This window comes from Copadichromis virginalis, linkage group LG1 (genome assembly GCF_057382275.1).
Source record: "Copadichromis virginalis isolate Kocher_CV1m ecotype Utaka linkage group LG1, C_Virginalis_male_GT1.1, whole genome shotgun sequence".
NCBI lineage: Eukaryota > Metazoa > Chordata > Actinopteri > Cichliformes > Cichlidae > Copadichromis > Copadichromis virginalis.
The window spans coordinates 22,934,885-22,957,491 of record NC_140618.1 but is presented as its reverse complement, the minus strand read 5'-3'; the positions used below and the strand labels follow the sequence as shown (position 1 = coordinate 22,957,491).

Below are 22,607 nucleotides of genomic sequence, written 5' to 3'. Positions count from 1 at the left end.
CTCTGGGGAACCACATAAAGCGGTGAAGTTGGTGTAGTCGGCTGCTCCCACTTGCATAAGGACAAAAGCTGCTTATAATGTGGAAGTGCTCAGGTTAGTGGGTTGGGTGCCAGATGAATCACCAGGGGCTGCATCAGTCATGAAAAAGATAGAAACCCCTGGTACTATGAATTAAATTAAAAACAAATCAACTAGGAATCTCATTATGTAAATCTGCATGATGTTTTGATTGTGTTGTGAAATGGGAGCTCACTCAAATACCTAAAGATATTTCAAGCTTGAAAAGTCCTAATTCATAGTTCCATTCAGATATGTCCGAGGTAGAGATATGACGAGATCAAATTTTCACTCGGCTGCTATCAAGGCCAAAAGAAATCACGACAAAAAATGAAATCAGGTGAATGCAGTGTGATTGATGTTAACACGAAAAACGTAAAGGACACCAAAGCATCCTAACATAAATAAAATAGCATGAACAAATGTCTCCGATATATTCAGATGCACTACAGATATATATACACTACAGCGAGGCTAAAATACAGCACCAATGTGCAGTGACTTAATCAGGCCACAAACTGTAGAAACACCTGTGAGTCAAGTGCTTGGCACCACAGGCTAACAGAGCAGTTAGCTCAGAGCGCTTAAGGTGCAGAGAGGAGCAAAGAAACTGCAGGATAAGAGAAGACAACAAATCTGGAATTATACTAAAAAACAAGTCCTTTATGGTCACATTAGGGAAAACAGTGGTGGAAAACAGCAGCACGAGCAGAACTATTACGATAGTGTTCAATGAACTCGCAATCTTGTTGCCGTAGAAATGAATGCTGGGACAGGTACTTTGCATTAAGACAGCGATAAAATGGTGAAGTCAGTCTTTTATTCGTTTGCGACTGAATAGGGTCAAGTTGGCAGTTACATGCTATCTCTTTGTGTTGATATGACAATTAAATCAGTGAAAATTGCAAATCTGTTATATACACAGAAATTCACATTAACTGCTTAATTTCATCGTCCTGCCAGAAACCTGGAGGTTTGAAACTTAGATTAGATTCACAAATCCTTCTACAAATAGTGACGTAGATGCTGGCAGTTTAACTGCAAAATGATATAGAAGCTCACCTCAGCCTTAATTTTATTTTATAGGAATATAACCAGAATGAAACGAGCGCTGAGTCTCCTGTTGCAGACAAGTTGCATTGATCACTGCAGACTGACTCCAACTGATTGCAGTGTGTTAGCAATCTGTCTGTGTTTATAAATTAGATTGCGATAATTTTTAAACATTTACCAGTCTGTCTGAGAGTGACTGCTATTCGAGTCTGATGCAGTGATTGTTGGGAGACAGGTTGCCTCCCACAAGGACACCAGTGATCAAAAGTGGCTGCCCAGAGTTTGAGGGTGTTGCATGCTCAGTAGCTTCTTGCAATTGATTGCCAAAAGTGAAAAGAGTTTACTGCAATCCCTGGGCAACCACTGATTTTTAGCAGTCACAAAGAGGTGAAACTGCAGTCTAGTAGTTCATGACAAGTAAGAGTTGCAACAAACTGGAAAGTGTGACCACAACTGTTCTGGTGGTGGATTATTCTCTAAATATCATGTGAATTTTTAAAGTTATATCTATTTTTCACTTTTAATTACATTTCAGAAACTTTCCTCAAGACATTCACTGAGTTGAGTTAGAAGTTCTCCCACAGCTTTCACGCCTCTGCCCAGCTGACCAATCAAAGCATGAAGTGGATGTAGACGTCAGGCCAACAGTTTGAGAAAGTTACACATATTGCTGGTGACGGCCGCTCCAACAATTCTGACATTAAAACATTTGGGGAGCGGAAATTTCCAACAAGAAGTGACAAGCGCTTCTGGTGGCGTATTTTGGGCCCTTTAATGTATCTGTATGCTTGAACGCACCGTTACAGTCGGGGGTTCTCACCGTCTGCTGTGTTTGCTTTGACCACACTTTTTAAAAATGTCTCCCAACTTTATCGGAGTGAAACAGAAAGAAAGAAAAAACATTGGCTTTCTCTTTCAGAGTTGTTTATCTATTTTATTTCAGCTCTCTGTGATTCTGGCAGAGATGGATGTGTTTATTGGGAGCCATTAGTCATCAACAGACAAATAGTTCAGCTGACTTTCGGTGCTGACTCAGTCCTGCAGCCTGTTTGGAACAGAAGCGCTGCCCGTCAGCCCATCGTGTGCTCGCATTCGTAGATGTAGGCTCCCATGCAGACAACACATTTCTATTAGTCACTCACTCTTCATGATCCCTTTCGACCATATATATTGTTTCCACTTTTATTCACAGCCTTAGTGCATACCCCTACAAATGTTAGTGATAACATATCAATATTAAGATCCATTACTTGTCATTGACTGCTAGTGGGTCAACTCAGGTGTTCATTCTGGTGACAAGGGGTTATGGTTATGAGTTCTAGACATGAAAAATGTTGATTGGCTGCTCTGTTTGGTGAATATGAACTATGGACAGACTGGCTAGATATACTATTCAGCAAAGTTTTGATTTGATTTGATGTCTGTGTGCTCTGATTTTACAAATTTATTTATGAAAACAAGAGCTTTTTTCTGTATTTTGTATGAGTCAAGTTCAGTACTAGGTTCAATTCACTGTCTAATCAGTACAGATCAGAAACACTGCATCATTTCTTCCAATTATTAAGTTTAAGCCTCCAAAAAGCCACATTAAAAGATTAATGTCTTTTTTGGAGTGTACTGCAAAGCTGGAGCATGCATGGGCTAAGGTCCAGTTGGTCTCACCAGCTGACAGTCTTCCAGAGAGTTGACAAGTTGAGCGTTCTGGCAAGAGAGGATGGAGCCCGCCAGGTTTAGCATCACACAAACTGCAGACAGCAGCATGAAGAATGTGATCTGTGAGAAAAAGAGAGAACGAAGAGAGAAAATATTTGAATCATAATGGTATTAATGGCAAATTGTAGCTTGTTGCTACTAAAATTGATTCAGCGCTTTCTGATACTGTTGCTGAAAGTAGCAGAGGCGCAGTGTACTTCTCTAATCAATCGTTACTCACAGTGACTCTAACAGATCACCAAAGAGGAAATTAGCTCTGATGTCAGGAGAAATCAATAACCTGTTCCCCCTCAGGCCTCCACAGTCTGAAGGCACACAATGACACAAGAAACAACTTACTGAGGGATTGAAATTCAAAACTTATTTCTGTTTCTCAACATCATCACAGCTGTGAAGTAGCTCATCTCTCTCAGACACACATGTACAACCTCAACAGATGTAATATTGTCTTACACTCTAAACCAGTGGTGGTGTCTCTCCCTCGACCCCGTTTTCCTGGGGGTAAAGGTTTCTTTTTTATTTTCTTGGATATCAATCCTGTTAGTGGAAACATGGCTTCTATTCCTGCCACTTGACATTGCAGGTCAAGCGTAAAAGAAAAGAGTTTTAAAAATGACTCCTGTCCAGGAAACTGAAAACCAGTCTCCTGCATTGTGTACCAAAACTGACACCACAGCTGCATCTGATTGAAAACTGTAATATGGAGCTATTCCCAAAGTTTGCTTTTGCAGAGTGTTGGGACACTGGAACAGCATTAGCCGAGGACACTGAGGTCACTAGAAGGAGGAGTTCGATGCGTAAAAAGGTTATTGGGAACACACCTAAACAGATGGAGAGGAGGAGAGCCAGACAAGGAGGTGGAGAAGGGAAGGAGCTGGAGGTGGCATGTAATAAACAGATGGAGCGATAAGTTTAAGTGCTTTTTTCCATGACAGAAAATTGAAAGATTGAGGGGCTGATGGGAAAGCTTGAGGAGCAACTCCTTAGATGGCAGAAAGCAAATAAATAAATAAATAGAAGGAAAAGAGTGAGGATGAATGCAAACAAAAGAAAAAAGAAATGAAGGAGACAACCGGTAATAAATGGGGACAGAAACATGCAGGGGAGGAGACAGACAGAGCATGACTCTGGAGTCCCATGGTGCATCGGTGGTAATGATGTGTATATCTTCTTAATTAGTATTTCATTTGAATGTGATATTAGCTGTCTGGTTCGGTGGCGTAATAGCTGCGCAAGAACAATACCAGACTGAGCAATCTGGTCTTCAAGAAATGTATTATTAAAAAAATTTCCATACCTCTAAAACAAGGAGCCTGTCTCATATATTTAATACCGACGTGGCACTACGCATGTTTTTGAAGTTCTGCACTGCAAGGACACAACTGCGCTCAGTAACTTGCTGCCCGACCATTGGTGACATCTTGAGAGACATTAGTCAAAAATAGACTTCCCATCTGTTAAAATAAAAAAAAATGTTTCAAAGTGGATGACAAAACATGTCCAACATGAAGGACATAATGTTGTTTCAACCAAACAGCACAGGATGGCCACGTGCCGTGAGCAAAATCCTTGCTGTTGTTGTTTAAATGCAGTTATAATCAATATTTGGATTCCTCCATCAGCAGATAAACATGACAGTGTCTCTGGTGAATGGATTTGGATACTGAATGAATCACAATCTGCACTACAAGCTGGACATGCAGCTGAACACTTTGTCTAACAACAATCACCACAAGGACAGACACAAAGACAACGACTCAAAACTCCTTATTGTAAATTATTTTTAATTTACTAAATCACTGTAACCTAGTCATTTCCCAGCTTTTCTGATAAATGTAAATTATATGTTCTTCTTCTCCTCAATCTTTCCATTTATATTAACAGCAAGCTATTGCACAAACTGAGAGCATAATCACTTATGCGTCTTTCACTTACACCCACACTGACCTGTTACCAGTTAATCTAATTAGCTGCAAAACGTTTCCTTTTAGCACCACTAACTTTCTTACTTACCAGCCTTCTGTTAGCTTATTGCACTTTTTTTCTTTTTTTGCAATCAAATTCAAAAGAAAATAAGCTAAACAAGCTTTTTCTTAACATGGCAAATTTTCTCACTTTGATATGTTTTCCACAATCTAGTTTTAATCAAATATGTGTTCACGAGAACTGCAAATTACTACATTCTGTTTATATTCACAACTTACACAGTACCTCTTTACAAACAACTGCCAGTAATCTCCGCCAACAACTCACAACTGGTTCATTAATAGGCATTTTTCCCTCATGACCAGTTGATTAAGTCATCTGAGCGCAGTGATAATCTGTTTGATGAAAATATAATGCCAAACAAATAGCTGTGGCGTTATACTGTAAGGTTCATATTCTCTGTAGCTCTCTAGTGTTATAATTATTACAGTAAGAAACTGTTTTGTTTTTTATTTCACAATAAGTACAATTTTTTGATACTGTCAAATCTAGCTGCCAGCACTTTTCCATAATTTAACAGAATACATTTCTTACAGAGAGTGTTTTTCTTCCTTTTAAGATGCATGGAAAATGATACGCAGCGTGTGGCTATACATAAATCTGAACTGTACCGCTTGAGCTAATTTATAAAACAATAGCTAAATCATGAAAGCACGTATACACACACACACTGTATAGTGCTGTCAAACACACTGTCATATAGGGAATTTGATCAATTGTCTCCTTGACAAAACATTAGCTCATTATCATCGATTAGATGCATCTGTAAATAGCAGCTATGACTGATTTTCTGACTGCTGGACAAAGTGTGGAAGTGTCTGTGTACACAGGGCTGACATTTGTCAGCCAAACCAACAGGATCTGCCTGTTACGGTTTAAAAAACATAAACACACGGATCTACTGTTTCTGCTCATTCTTTCTGACAAGTGTTTTGAAACTATCTAACTGAGGTTTGTAAAAAGCAACATCACTAATGCAAGGCTGTGCTGCACAATTTTCTCTTGGCATCCTGGATTTATTATTCTCTATTCAGGTTGCACCCAGCAATGGTGAGGGCTCTTTTGGTGTGGAAATTAATACGGTATTGTAGATGAATATGGTAATAAGCAGAGAAACAGACGTTTTGTCACAATATCCCCAATTGGTTCATCCTGTATTGACAGTAATAGTTAACATTTGCAGACGGCTGTTTTGTGGAAGTGAACAGGAAGCAGAAGGCATTTTCATTAGTTCAACTGGGGCTGCAGGAGCATTTAACTTGAATGATGCCACGACAGAAAATACCATGATGAGGTTATTGTAACGTGCAAACTGATGACAGTAAAAGCTCCTTGGCTGACACACACGGCCATAAGTTGCACATTATTGAAAGCACTCCGTGTTTGCCTTGTTGCCTGCTGAGCCAGTCAGATACAGTACTGTGCCTCAAACAATTACCAACTGCAATTCAAACAGAGGAGAAAACTGTTTTTCTTTATCAAAGCTCCAGTGACTGCTGGAGTGCGGCGCCGTAATATCATGTTTCTTTAAAAGGATATTTAATTTCTAGTCGGGCGCATTTGCATAACTGTTTCGTGAATCTGTGTCAGATCTTACAATTACCCTTTATCTCAATATATGGCTACAATAAAAAGCACACAGCCATGAAACAGAAGAGCAGGTGCAGCCAACTTCATCGGTTCAGATTTACTATGCCGCTCGTGCAGACACCCAAATGTGTGTGTGTGCATGTGTGTGTGTGTTTCTATTTTAGAAAAGACCACAAAATCCCTTTGATTTGTCCTCCCCAGGCCTGTGTGATTGAGGCTCTCACCTGTGCACCGCAATGTTTTCTCATTGCTGAACTGATTGTCATGCCTGGCCTCATACAATACTTTCTCATTACCATGTAGGATCACACAGCACCATTAGCAGCTAGTCATTAATTACTACTGTGCTGGCCTCTGCATGCCAAAGAGGAAAACACACACACAAAAAAGCCACACACACGGCACTCGGTCGTGGCAGATTTACGCTGCATGTCATCATCACATCGTTTAACACTCTCTACGGAGGAGAATACACCATAATACAATCACCATTCATCTCCATCAGACACACATAGATTAGCATATAAGGCCCAAGGTGTGCCGCTGTAATTCTCCATAACTGTCACTAAGGCTCAAATCATTTGATTGCAGCTTAGCCTCTTAGTGTTCTGCATCCAGTTTGTTCTTCACATGCAAAGAAAAGTGATGATGCTTTTTGTATGGATGCATGCATCCATACAAAAACTGTAAAACTGCTACAGTTATATTGTCCGGGGCAACATTTTCCCAAGCGTTTTCTATGGATTTCTTAAAGGACTGGAAGCTGCCTGATTGCCTGATTTATTTCTATGAAAGCTGCTCACTTTTCATACTCTGAAAAACACAGACTATAAAAAGAGCTCTTAACAATAGTGATAGAAAAGTCAGTTGACTTGCATGGCGATCAGAAGTCTTGCTGCTTCAGGTTTTCTGATTCGTATGATTAAAAAAGATGTGATGAATATCCATCCATCTTCATCCATTTTCATCCTTCCATCCAGGTCGCGGGAGTGCTGGAGTCCGTCCCAGCTGCCACAGAGCAGGAGTTTGAGTACACCCTGGACAGTGCTGACTGGAACATCTGTTACTGTTACATCCATGATATTCCAGAGCGTGGATGGTGAAATAACCTTCACAGCCCAAAACCACTCTGGGTGGCATGTTTTTTGTCATATTTTATTTTCATCTCAAGAAATAGCCCAACCAGCAAGTCAAGTAGTATCATTCTATCAAAGCTGCAAGCGTTTCAAGGATGCTCACAATGACAGTAAGGCAGTGAGTCATTCCCAAATCATCAAAAATGCATGTTTGATACTCCTCTGCATTAGAAGTTAAAATTTAATCTTATCAACGGGCATATTTGAAAATCAACCCAAGTAGTCTGCAAAACACAAACGTCCACAATGAACTCCTGCTTGGCATATTCACAGTCTTTGTGCTACGCTAACCAGCTGTTGGCTGTAGCTGCATATTTAACAGAGAGTCGCGTTGATCTTCTGGCCATCACAAATCTCCAAAATGCCAAAGTAGTCCTTTAAGAATGTGGACTTTTAAAGGAATTCAGAAGTTGTCAATTCAGCGGTTTATATAAACACTCAACTATACATTCATCTTTAAAAGTTCTGTCTAAAGAAGCAGGGCAAAAAGAGATGTATGTGCTGCAATCTCCAATTCTCTGTGTTAAAGCCCTTTTCCATGTATGTGCTTCCATGACCACCATCACAAATAAGCCTTGTGCTGAAGAGCTGAACTCACATTGCTTTATTATAAGCTTACTAAAGGTATTTAATTGAAAAAAGATCAAAGGAAACTGGGGGCTCTTACTGCATATCACCAAATGACAATGTCAGCAGTATTTTCAGCAGGAATAATGGAATATTTTATAGCCTGAAGCTGCCACATTTGCACAGCTGTCATACAGAAAGTACAGTATGTTCTAACAAGACATTGTACAGTTGTGTGCAAATCTTTCTGGCAAATGAAATAAAAAATAAAATAAATAAAACCAAAAACAGAAATGAATATGAGCTTCTCCTAAATTTTTAATGGAGTGCAACTTGTTTTTCATGAAGCATAGGTCACTACTGTAACCCCACCCATCACACGCTGTTAGCGGTGTGAGACGCACAGCATTAAGCTCCATCTGCACATTTTCAGCGTTGTTCAGGTTAGGTCATATTAGTGTTTCTTAAAGCACAGTTTGAGTTCTGCTTTCATAACATCTTTTCAGTGTTTGCTTCTTGTCTGGGTGCACGACATTTGCATCAAGAATTTGCTGATGTTGTGCAAAGTCTGTCAGTTTGGCGAGTCGAGTTTTCTACCTCTGCCTGCTACACAAGCCCAATGCTTGGTTAATATTTAAGGAAGACTGAGAAAGAAAATCCTCTACCAAGGCCAATGCCCAATATGGAAATTTTCAGGAAGGGGAATCAGATGTGTACCGAAATTTAATGGCTTCTCCTTTTGCCCATGCTCCACCTCTCCACTAAGAATTACAAAATTTAAAAAAAAAAAAATCTTGCTGGCACATTGTTGGTTAACTTAATTTGAACTTCATTTGTCCATAGCACTTATTTTTAAACTCCTAGCTCATCCAGATGTTACTTAAGAATTCTTTTTTTTTCACATGCCACAACCTCATTTGAAAAGTAGGGTGTGGTAGTAACTGCATTAACAACGCAAGACAGACTAACTTAACATTCATGTTTGCTGACTGTGCTGTACTTTTTTTTTTTAACTTACAAAATGATAAGCATAATTGAAAACAGTATTTGCACAGCTACTCTGGTTTGTGGAGCGAGGCAGATGCAAAGGCAGAAATTCAAACAGCCATCGGCTCATCAAAGATGCACTGAAAGTGCAAACCACAGCATGTTATGGATTTCAGAGTACACCTTGTACTCACAAATCTCACAGCTTCGAGTGGATATACAGCATTTTTAGTGTGTATGAGAACCATCAGAAGTCTGCCAGTTAGCTTTGCAATGATAATGCTGTAATACCCACCATATATCAGTACCAAGAGATGTTTTTTAACCAAGATCTAGGGATAGAAGTTACTGGATTTTAAAGATCTTAGTTTTTAGTTGGGGCTATGTCGAACCCCTAATCCAAACTAATTCACACTCGACACTGAGTGCTTAGAGCTGTCAAAACCTTAATATTGAAGCTCAGAGCTCAGCTGATGTTTTAACCAGTATTTTATTCAATCATAATTCCATCAATCCATTTCCTTAAAGTGGAGAGTCATTAATTTTACTTTATTTGGATAAAAATCATTGATAAAATTGCTCTAATTCTCACTTATTTTAATACCTTAGTGAAGACTTTCAAAAAAAAATTCTGCAGTGTTTTTCAACAAAGCATGTGTTAATCAAGTGAATTGGGGTCTTATTAAGAAGGAAAGACAAGTTAAAGCAGGGAATGATTTATGATGTGTCTTATCAGGCAAGCGACAAATTACTAACATATAAGCTCTCACATATCACATCAGTTAAAAAACCAAACTAACATGTTGATGGCCACAAACCAGTGAGTGATGTTGGGTCGACTTTTTTAAGAATCAGGTTTCTACATGGTGGCAATTTAGATTACTTGTTGCTGAGTCATTACTTTTAGTGCTGTGCAAAAGTCTTGAGCCATGCTTCTTTTCTTTATAGCTTGCTTCCAAGGAACCAGATTTCCTTATATTTTTTAGAAGTGGTCTTGAGCAGTAGCTCTCTTCTGCAGGCCTTTCAATGTTTTTCTTTGGCTGCTTTCACTGAGTTTCAGTCCTGTCCTCACGCCTAACCATCTTCAAAGGAATTTTGTTGTTGCTGTTTGTTGAGTCATTTAACAGCCATAAATCATTCAAGACAAAAAAAAACAAAACCCACCTAACTCAATGGATAAACCAATGATGTGTCTACACAAGGCAACAAAACATTTCTTCCCATTTCTTTAGGTGAATCTATGAAATAGGTGCATAAAATCGTATTTTTGTACCAACACGTTAATTCCCAAAGAGTTATTAGCTGAACGGATGAAAGCAGCTGGCATCTTTTACAAAGTTCCTCCTGTACTCCTGTATGATGTGTGTCCAGTAAGAAACTGGACAAGTGGAGGACAAAAGAAGGAGTGGCAGGCCTTAAAAACTACAGCAGATTAACAGAATCTGAAAGTCATGAGTTTAAGAAACAGGAAGAAAAATCCAGCAAAGACCTGACACACGACCTCAGAGATCCATTATAGACTGATTAATCCAAATCTGGAAATTTCTTGGTTCAAATCATCAACAATAAGCACGGAGTAGGGAAAGGAGTGAGGTACTGCAGTACGTGTCTGCAACACTATCTCCACTAAAGCAAAGTGGAGTCTCTGTCATGATTTGGGGCTGTGTTTCAGTCAGTGGTCGGGTATCTTGTCAGAATTTATGTCATTATGAATGCAGAACAGTATTATCAGAGTTTGATCCACCATACATACCATCTGGAAAGCATCTGGAAACAAAACAGAAGAAGACACAACCAGCATCCAAAGAAGAGCTTTGAAATTCCTGCAAGAAGAGGAAAACTATTCCTGAAGACAACTTAAAGAAATTACAAGAAAGCAGGCCTAAGAGAGTTCAGGCTGTGTTGAAGAATAAAGATGACTTGAAATCTTCACCTTCAAGCTAGAACTGTTTTCGCCTTATATACTGTATTTTATTTCTATTTTCCCTTTTTAATGACCATTTTCCTGACAGAATATAAAGAAAAAGTGTTCAGTACTGTTGCTGCTGGATAAGCACTCCGAGATATTTTACTCTTAGGATAAGCCACCTCTACCACTGGCAGGATATTAATGTTGAGAATCTAACTTTCAGCTCTAATTAAAGTTTTCCTTTTGTGACCAATAGGTGTCAGGCAGGTGCAAACTGGAGTGGCTCAAATGGACGAGCCATCATGACATCAAACGAAGATTCACAGCAACAGATAAAGTTAAATAATGTGGTATGACAATGAGATGCGGGCTCATGTTGTAGTGCTTCCAGTGACTACACTGTAGGGTATAACAACATTTAAATAACCCTCTTTTAAAAGATATTATAATCAACAGCTGTGCTTTAACTGTTTGGAGGGTGAAATAATAATAAGATTTGACAGTTTTGATCAGAAGGGGACAGAACAAAAGGAGAATTTGAATCAGTGTTAACGTCCTCTGACTGCAGCACAAATTAGTATTTAGTCTGCAGCAGCACTGCGACACAACACTATTTATTTTCAATTATCCCTGAGCCACAAGAGATGGAGGCAATGTTGTTTTGTTTTTGCTTCTGCTCAGCAGATCACAACCCCTCTGATTCAGTTTCCCTCTGACACTGTATATCAATCCTCATGCCCCTGCAGAGATCAGAAACATCTGCGCGCAAAAAGCGCGCAGATGTAAAAGCGCGCATGAGCGCGCATGAGAGATCATGACTGAGTTTATAATGGGAAAAAGCAACAGTGTGCTGTGTTTTGGCATTACAGATGAGCTAAATTGCTTTGCCTCTTTAAGTAATGTTACATTACGGACATAAATTGCACAAAGCTTTAGGGTTAAAACATAAGAAAGAAAACAGTGAGTTGGCGTCTGTCATATTGACTTAGAAAAACACAGGAGGAATCAAATAGAGGGCAGCAACAGCTGGATCTCATTGTCTCTCGCTGCTAACAGGTACATTTCTGCTTTCCCCTGTAGTGAGGTGAAGGTGTATATTTATGTCTGTGTGTGTCTGTGTGTCTGTGTTTTCACATCATCAGGATTAGGTGTGATGGAAGTTGAGTGACCCCGAGTTCAGTGCTGGTCCAAATAAACAGTGGAGGTGTTGATACTAACTCTCAGCAGCTGAACCCAGGAGACACCACACTAAGCCAGAGGTAATGACTTTATACACTCCTCATCCTGATGGGAAATGGCTTCATTGCAGGAGAGCACATCAATTTAAAGCCTAAGCCATGTAAAGATATGTGTTTATGGATAACGGGAGACATATTAATTTGCAGAAGTCATAACACCAGTACACCCAACTATAAACAGAGTTAAATGCAGCATACAAATCTGCATATTCTCAGTACTGTTTCTTTTTTACCCTCCACAGGGATTAAATTCACATCTTTATGTATTTTGCAATGAATATGAAACTGGGGTTATGGAGGGATTGATGAAGTGTTGACTGCTCTTTGTCGTACCTAAGCTGTTCCTGCAGAGGTCACAGCACTAAAAATAGCTGTAATATTTTCTTATTTTCCTACCAGCTGTATTTAATTGTTCTTACACCAGATGTTTAGTTGTTGACTGTAATATTAAAAAAAGCACCTTGCTTCTTGTCTGTGAAGGTTCTCAGTCATCCAGGTCATCGTAGTCAAAGGAGCTTGCAAAGAAAAGCATCTGGACTTCTTTAAGTTGCTTGAAGACGTTTCACCTCTCATCCGAGAAGCTTCTTCAGTTCTAAGGTCAAATGGTGGAGAGTCCCAGATTTAAACCTAGTGGGAGTATCCCCCCACAGAGGGACAAAAGGTCCCCCTTGCTTCTTGACTTTGTGCACTTTTGATGTGCAGTCGTGTTGACAGCATGTCAGACTACATCATCGCCAGGTGTGATGGACTGGTGTCTTTGGTTTGAGACGGGCTGCGGAAGTTACAGTCCGACAACTTTTTGTGGCAAATGAGACTTGAAGTCTGAACGGCGTGCACATTACACTACATCTTACAAGATCGTCTTGAATGTAACCTTTGACTTCTTAATAATGTCTTTTAACACCTAAAGTATAGCTCTCTACTTCAAAATGTTCACATGAGAAAAAGAATTTATATGACAGGTAATCAGGGAGGCAGTGTTTGGGAAGTAGAAGTATAGGCTCTGTATAGAGAGCGGAGAAGTTGGTCTCTGTGCCAGCACTCGCACTTATTGATTAAAACAGACCATGAAAGACAATATCACCCTGAGGGTCAGTAGCTGATTAACCTCTACTTCTCAACATTTTAATCAACTGCTGACCTCTAAAGGGCTAAAACAAGAAGGCTTTGCCTTCTCTGCTCCTCTCTGCAGGCTCTTAGTAGGGGGGCTGCTGTAATGAGACAGCCTATAATGAAGTTGGTCCCAGAAGACACTCACACCACACAGAAGTACAGGAGGAACTTTGTAAAAGATGCAGACTGCTTTTGTCTGTTCACTGAAAACCAATGATGATGCTGTACCAATTAAACGAATCATACAATGGAACGCACAAAATGTAGTACAGACTAAAATCTGTTTCTAAAAAAAAGAAAGTAAAGGATCAAACAACTGGAAATCTTACCATAATAGAAAAAAATCTTTGTCTGTGTTTTACTTCTTTGGCCGCAAACTCCTGCTAGACCACTTGGAACAAAGCAACCAAACATGGCACACAAGTAAATCTTCCACAACAACAACATTTAATTTATACCCACAAAAGCTGAATTGTGCACGACAAACAATGAATCCATCCATTTCCATTCATTTGTCCGAGGCTGGGTTGCAAGGGCAGCAGGTGAGTAGTGAAGCCTAGACCTCCTTCGCCCCAGGCACCTCCTCCAGCTCACCTGGGGGAAAACTCAAACCAGCAGAGAGACATAACCGCTCCAGTGTGTCACGAGTCTACTCCTGGTAGGTAGGATGCCCAGCCATGCACTCAAAATGTCCTCAAGTGGATAAAGACCTGATCTAGCATTCTGTGACTGGGATGAATTGTTCATCCCATTCATCATTGTTCCTCCTGGATGAACTCCCCTTTCTAGTTCCCTGGCATAGAACTTCACAGGAGGGAAGCACACTCTGCCAATCCAGATGCACCACTTTATTTCTCCACATGGCGCTGCAGAGACATGTCAACCAAGACAGCTCTACAACATTTAGGCCTTAAGGAACTTGGGGAAAAAGCTCATCCACCCCAGGGGCCAGGCCACAGTGGAGTTATTTAACTACCTCGGTAACCTTGCCCCCGGTGATGGACAGGGTGTCCTGAGTCCTGAGGGACCTGACAGTTTGCCAGAATTGCTTCAAGACAGACTGAAAGTCTTGTACTATGGCTACACCAAACTCTTCCAACACCGAAATTTTTGCTTCAGCTACCACCAGAGTCATGTTCCGCTTGGCCTACCAGTACCCAGCAGCTGATAGGTCTCTCCCCCTCTGATTTCCACCATGTGGTTGAAAAGTTACCAACAGGAACCAATAGGCATGTGGTGCATTGTCTATTTGGACTCAGTGTCCCCAGACACCTTTGGAATACGGGAATTGTAGATCTCATGGACCAAGGCCCCCGCCAGACATTCCCAGTACACTTTCACTATACATTTAGGCACCTCAGGCCTGTCCAGCATTTTCCCCCACCATTTAATCCAACTCATCATTAGAGATTCAGAGAAAACGGCATTATTTTTGGATCATGTTCTTCTTGCACGATACAGCTTTGATCTGCATTTGTGGATGTTATGATTGATTCACAGACACTGATTTTTAAAAGTGTTTCTGAGCCCGTGCACTGATTTCCATGGATAATCATGCCTATTTTTAACAGTGTGCTGCCTGAGGGCCCAGAGATCAGTGAAATCCAATACTGATTTTTGGATTTGTCCCTTGTAAGTAGAGATTTCTCCAGATTCTTTTGATGATATTATTATCCACAGATGAGGAGATATTCAAAATCCAGGCAATTCCATGTTGTTTTTTGAAAATTTGTGAAACTCTGCCCATCTTTAATTCTGAGAAACTCTGCTTCTCTAAGACGCTCTTTTTATACCAAGTCATGTTACTGACCTGCTGCCAGTTAACCTACAAAACATTCCTAAAGCTGTTTCCTTTTAGTACCACTTACTTTTCCAGACTTTTGTTGTCCTTGTCATTTGTCCCCAAATAAGTTAATATTTTTCAAGACATAGTAAGAGATAATCATGAATCATACGTGCCTAACAACCACCTAGCAACAGGCTGAAATTAACCATTTTTAGCATATAAACAACATCTACCATACTCTCCCAACAGCACAAACAAGCCAAACAATACTGTAGAAGGGGTGTGCACTAGTTCAGTTAATCTACTGTGGTTTATTTGACACAATCAAAGAACCACTGAACTAGTGCTAGACTTGTGTATACACCAACATTTTAATCCTTGATTCTCATATTAAAAACACTCTCAGTCAGACTGCTGTGAAACCCTAGTCAGACATTTAAGGCCCCCCGACGTGATGATGGAGTCTGCTGACATTGGTGCTCTCCCATATTTTCCTCAAATGTCACTTCAGGTTGACTTTTGTGCCGTTGAGTGAAATGCCTCCACAGCTATACCGTGGTTTAGTCTTTTGTTTAGCACCGCCATGTGAACATTTCTCCATATATATTTATAAATTAAGGGAATCCGATCAAAAACTAATGGCTACATGTAATTATTTCTGCTGACATCAGCTAACATTCGATATCACCAAGCTGCTAGCATGGCAGCCGATACTAGCCTCACACAGACTTGGTAAAAAACATCATATAATAAGTAAACATAAATGTGCCAGGAACTGTGACATCAGCATACTAACCCTATTCCCCCAACTTATTATTATATAAATAAGGTTTACAATATTAAATGATATTTGTATTTTGTATTGAATATGTATTTGTATCTTTAAGAAAATGTTAAATTATGTAAATAAGAAATGGGAAAGTTATTTACTTTAACTCATGGCAAAGCAAAACAAAAATTCATTTAGCCAAGTTCCCCAGAAGCCTCTCTTTCAAAATGCAATTCTGGGTACAAGAACACCTGGGGAAATAAAAGCTTGATTGAATAACCAAAACCGGAAGCGGAAAGCCCTTTTGTGTTCCCAGGTAATTTGTAGATATCCCCAGGTAGCTGAAATGGTGAATGCTGGAAAAAGCAAAGGTAACTGTGGAAACTCAACCTGACAAAAGAAGAAAACAAAAAGCTCAGTGCGGCAAAAAGGCAAAGAAAGTAAACAGGACGGGTGATGCAAATAAAGAGTAGGGAAAGATGCCACTTTAAAGGATGAGATGCACCCTAAACCCTAAATATTTGATATTTTGATCATTTTAGAATAAAGATGAAAAAATCCGGTCTTGTTATTTATTGGCATCACCATCACATACAGTACAAGTGGTTACATGAATGCCTCGGTATAATCCACTAAAGGCAAGGCAAGGCAAGGCAAGGCAAGTTTATTTGTATAGCACAATTCAACAACAAGGTGATTCAAAGGCCAAAATGTAATCATAATTCTCTTTATTTCTGTTTTAGGTGCTGACAGTGATCATTATGGTAGAAGAAGAGGAAAGTGAGATGAGCTGTAACTATTTTGCTGAAATGCTGCTGCTGCCTGGATCATGCTGCTGCAGCTCCAATGAGCCATCAGATAAGAGGGTCTATCTAATTCATATTCTAATTAATATGGAGCCTCACTTCCTGCGTTTCAGGGCCTTAGGGGAGGACACCATTCATCAGGCATTATCTTGAGCCGAAAGGTTACCGCTCATCCAGCCAGCCGTGCTCTTTTACACTCTGCCCCAGTGCTCTCTCGCACTGTTCATACCTTTGTCCAATCCCTCACCCGTCATTTCCTGTCATTTTGCACATAAGACGAGCATGCAGAGGACAGAAATAAAATAAATCAACAATAGCTACTGTAGGTGTGTATGTGTTTGTGCGTGTAGGGGGGATGTTTTTAAACACTCAATGAAACAAGGTGATATAAATGCAAGGGAAAAACATCAAGTGAATAAAAGGAGGCAGCTGGATTCAAAAAGCATCTCAAATTGCCTACAGGGAAGCATCTTTTAGCTTATGTGGGAAACAGCGCGGAGTGGATCATCTGTCTTTCTCACAGTATGGAGCATTCATTTCTATTTATTGATACTAGACTCAGTTCTTTTATTGTGACTGTTTTGGAGGAATAAAATTAAGTTTTCAGCACCCGCAGTTAAATGAACAATAAATAAATGCAAAACAAAGAGAAGCCATAGGTGCAGAGCAGCCGTAGGGGAGGCATAGGCAGCGATGAGATGCATTTAATCATTAACATCCCCGCACCCACCCTCACCACACACTCACACAAAATCTTCTGCTTACTAAAATAATGAAAACAATCAAATCAGTCTTCATGATATTATTAAAAAATAAGTGCGTTTGTAAAGCAGTTACACTTACTGTGCGTGTACGCAAGTGCTTTCTGTATCAGTGGGTGAAAATAAAACACTACCGACTTTTTACATACACTTACCAACCACTTTTTGGCTTGCTAGTAATGAGCTGGACCCCTTTAGGGATCTGAACTGCATTATTCTTTTTTTAAAAATATGTTTTTGGGGCTTTTTAGCCTTTTGATAAGACTCTAGAGAGAAGGTAGGGAAGTTGGAAGAAGGACCAGGGGAAGAGACACACACAGTAAATGGCCTTGGGGTGGATTCAAACACAGACATCTGAATTAGCCTTATGGAATTTGGGTCGTCTGGTCAACCCAGCGAACTAAACTGGCGTCTTTTCCTTAACCCTTTGTGGCCCAGATTGAAAAAGGTGCTGGAAACATTCCTCAGCTTTTGATCCATGTGGAGATGATACCATCACACACTCGATGCAGATTTGTCGAGGCCAGTTAGGCATAGTGAAGTTATTGGCATGTTAAAGAAACCAGTTTCAGATGCTCTGAGCTTTTGTGCAGGTGGGCACACTGTAGTCAGAAATGGCAGCAACTAGCAGCAGAGCACATATATATATATAATGAATTGCCCGGTGAGTGTTTACTCTGGTTTTTGAAAAAGAAAAATTACAGCACTGTTCCCTTTTGGAGTTGGAGAAATTTAATAAGGGAGGAGAGTAAGTAAAGCCCACTGCCACTACTGTCCTGGGAGTCTTGTTTCTATGGAATGCAAGGCTGAACAAGGAAGTGTTATAATAAAGAATATTTACATTGTGGTGGACCACTAGAAGACTCCACTCACACCCAGTGTATAGGAAGTGTGTTCCTGTGTTTTGTGGCGCGATATGCGCAGTTGATGTTGGAGACGAATAAAGAAGGAGTGAGAACTGAGAGCTCTGTGTCGTTGATGCTTACCTCCATAACATATGCTTTATATAGTAAATCCTAAAGCAAAATGGTCAATGTGCAAAACTGAAATAAAATGTATATTACAACAAGCCTATAACAAGTATCTTATGCACTCTTGTACTTTACACATTAGTAGACGATATGCTTGTTTGAGGTTTTCAAAATATAAAAGTAATGTATTATTAATTTAGTATGTAATTGTCAGGTTAAGGCTGTGTGCAGGCAGGACTGGAAGTAGAAGGACCCAAAGTGCAGACACTCGGAGGCGGAAAGTAGCTCAAAACTCAGCTTTTATTGCTGGATGGCAAAAAGTGGCAAAACGTAACAAAAATCCAAATAAACTTGCATGACCAGGCAGACAGAACACACAGCCTAAATGAGAGTAGATCACAACACAGACACAAAGAAACACAGGGCTTAAATACACAGAGGGAGCAATCAGGGAATGGATAACAGGAGGGAAACACGGCTGGGGCAAATCAGGCCTAACGAGACAAGAGGAAGCAAAACCAGACACATTAACATCAGACATGGACTTTCAAAGTAAAACAGGAACCATAACACAGACTCACAGGCAGGCACTACAACAAAGGGAACAGAGACGTGGGACCAGGGCAGACACAGACACTGACTGGACGTGGGGATACAGCAGACAGGGGAGACAGCAACTATGGAACACAGACAGAAAACCAGAACACTAAAACTCTAACCAAACCCCACCCAGAGAACCTAAACTAAGAATAATCCTAAAACCCATAAAGCAAAGCTAGAATATAATGAAACAACAAAATCAAAGAACCAAAAACACAAAACACTGGGTCAACGACCCAGGGACCCTAACAGTAATGAGCTCTCTAACGTGGAGGTATAATTCAAATACAGATAAAGTACATGTGAACTGTGCTTAAGACTTTCATTTGTATAAAGATGCTTTAGTTAGTTGGTATAGTTCTGCTTGTACGATAACAGTGATTCTCTTAAGTGTAACAATAGTATTGCCACATGTGCCGCTCCCTCAGTATACACATACACAATTAAGAGAAACACTGAAATGGTTAACCAACCTGAAAACAGAGATGACTGTACAAACATGAAATTAAAGATGCATTGTAAAACATCCGGCAAAGTCTCTGAATCAGTAGAGCTTTGTTGCCTGAGGCTGAGCCACTATGCTCACACACAGTTTAGTACTGAGGGGGTGATGCGAGCATGGTCCCCTGGGTAGGAATCGTTACTCAAAAGACATTTCTTTAATAACCCTCCTCGTTTTTCTTTCAGCTGCTTAGACTGAAGTTGGTTTCCAGAGCAAAGATGCTCTGACTCACTGATTTGAATGCATTCTTGACAGATTGATTCACAGTATGTGAGAAGAAAGGAGGTGATCTGAGGAGCAGTGGGAGAGGGAGAGTGGCAGCGCTAATGCAAACTGACCAGAAGTGACAGGCAAACTGTGACCAGAGGGAGGACACTCCTGAAGCACACTCACACGCACATCTCTCAGCTCGCCTGGCGTACAAAGAACTAACACACGCTCTTTATTCAGGTTGGCAGAGAGGTGGCTTTAGAGAGGCCACTCGTCAGCAGGAGGACTTGGGGTGAAGTCTCCGTGTTGGCAGACAGCCACCCTCCTCGAGCATCTCTAAACAAGACGCTTCAGTTCCACGCACCAGGTTAACAGAACTCACACCAACAGCTGCTGTTTATGATTAACTGTACAGCATTTACTGCATTGTGACTAGGTAGAAGACACTCTAGAGGGACTTGGAAACACACTCATATTTGGCAAGTTAGGTTGGTTTTGTCACATTTAATGATACAAATTTATAGCAATTCCACTTGCTAGACAGCTTTCATTACAACAAAGAAACAGACACAAAAAAAGAAGTCTGTTTTCCAACCTGCAGATTGGATTGCATTTGAACTTCTGTTTCCTTCTAGAAACACAGTGAATCACAAATGGCACTGGATAAACACGTGCAGACAAATATCCACACGAATCCAAAATGAACTTTAAGATTTGACAAAGGGTGCGGGAAAGATGCAAAAGGTGTTGCCTAGAAACAGAAAAAATATTCCTTTTCTGGCTCAGAACCAAAGAAAATTCATCAAAACAACTGCAAAGCCTGTTTCTCTGCCTTTGTCCCTGTGCCTCAGACCACATCACCGCAGCACCACGAAACCGTCTTCTCGTACGTTACGGTTTAGTTCTTTCCCCCGAGAGACAGGAGTTCAGTTAAATAGGGGTCAATGTGCAAACATGTTATGAGTTAACTTGCTGAAACACTGATTGGCCACAACACTAAAACCACTGACAGTTGAAGTGAAAGATTAATCCCCTTGCAACGATGCAAAGTTCTGCTGTGGAACCTTGTGTATTCATGAGGATATTACTTTGACACCTACCACCCATCCGAGTAATGATGAAAACCAAGCATATTCCCTCACAACCATGCCTCTGCCTAGCAGCAACTTATGAAGAACTCAAGGCTTCGCCCCAAAATCAAGTCCACTGAGGCCCCACCCTGCAACCACAGGACCTAAATGATCTGGTTCCAAAGTCACACTTCCACAGTCCTGCATCCATCCATGCCCCAAACTGCAAGAGCTGTTTTGAGCTGTGGTGTGATGCAGATGTTTACTGCCTTATACCAGAGTCTATTTCCATCTTTAGTGAGCTCTGAGGAGTGGAAAAATTCAAAGGTATGGACCCAGGCATATTTACTACTACAGAAAATTCCACAGTAATATGAGATTAACTGAAATGTGCTACTATTTAACCTTCCTGTTTGGTTATGATTAAGCCGTCTGTGTTATGAAATCTTTAATGTGGATACAGAAAATGAGCGTTAGCAGCCATTTCAAAGAAAATCCATCTTGCTTTATATGAGGACTTTAGCATTTGTCATTTTCATAAATCTCTACCAATGCAGCATTTTGACTGCATGGCTAAAAAACATTTCATTCTGACTGCGAGTTGGATGTTTTGGAAAGCCAGTGATCAATAAAGTCACTAATAAAACATGACAGGTGGTTGTTGCGTCATTTTATTGTCTCAGAGTGACAGATTGCAGGCGTGTTTGTGTAATAATTAGAAGGAGAGAATGCATATTTAATTAATTCCTTCCATCAGAGAGAGAAGGCTTTGAGCCTCTTTTAGATCATTGTTTTGTTTTTACCCATCTCCATCTGCTGAATGTCACCACAAACTAATAACAGGGTTATACTGTGATATTAAATTTTTGTTTTTCATATTTGTTTTTATGCAACAGTATAGACTAAAGGAAGTGTTTTAATATTTAAATCTCTTATACGTTGGCATTATTGTTTCAAGCCTGTCCAATATGTAGGATTACATGCACTCTGTCTGTGGTGTGATTTATAGTTAATCACAGTACAGTTTAAAAGGTTGTGCTTTTACCTGTTTTCTGTCATTTATACACCGTTGCAAAGATCACCGATCATATTAAGATGTAAGAAAACCTTTTAAGACACAAGCTCATGTTTTCTGACAGCTCAGCATGGATTTCCTTATATGGTCGTGTCAGTCAGGAAGGGCTCTGTCTGCAGAAGCCAGGTGAGGATTAGATTTTTGTAGATTAAGTGCATAAACACACTTTTAAAAAAGTGCAAGACGATAGTTTTATCCCCTAAAGTGTCACTTTAAGTCTTTAAGGGATAAAATCAGGCAAAATGAAGATTTCCCACATCATGTCAGTTCAACTTGATAATTTAAGTGAAAGATGTTTCTATGTGTGTTGCTACCAAAAAGAGGTTATTAAAATTTACAGAAGTTAACCTTTCGCTTATTTGTGTAGAGTGAGTAAAAAAGATGGATTTTAATATTAAAACACATCAGGCTTGCTGTTTTTTATTGCCCTCTCCTAGTACTGGTCTCCTGTCAGCTCTGCAATGCAACTGATATTAAAACAAAAGCAAGTCTAAGTGTAAAGTCATAATGAATGGGTGTCAGCAAACTCATATCTAAGTGCATTCCTTCTGACACTGCACCGTCTCTACCCCAAACACCGCACTTCACTCAGTCGTTCACAGCTCACACATTTGCACACGTATGCATTTTTGTCATTTTTGTCTGTCTGACACACACACAGACACACAGACACACACTTCCTGTCTCTCTGTTTTCCTTTAGCAACTC

At 40.0% G+C, this 22,607-nt stretch overlaps 1 protein-coding gene across 2 annotated transcripts in view; it reads right to left on the bottom strand.

The window, feature by feature from the left end:
* entrep2 (endosomal transmembrane epsin interactor 2) overlaps positions 1 to 22,607 on the bottom strand; it is a 112,936-nt gene that overhangs the window by 19,151 nt on the left and 71,178 nt on the right. For both annotated transcript variants that reach the window (XM_085455192.1, XM_085455200.1), the window contains exon 3: positions 2,773 to 2,883. In XM_085455192.1, coding sequence (XP_085311318.1) covers positions 2,773 to 2,883 — 111 coding nt within the window. The remainder of the gene's footprint in view (positions 1 to 2,772; positions 2,884 to 22,607) is intronic.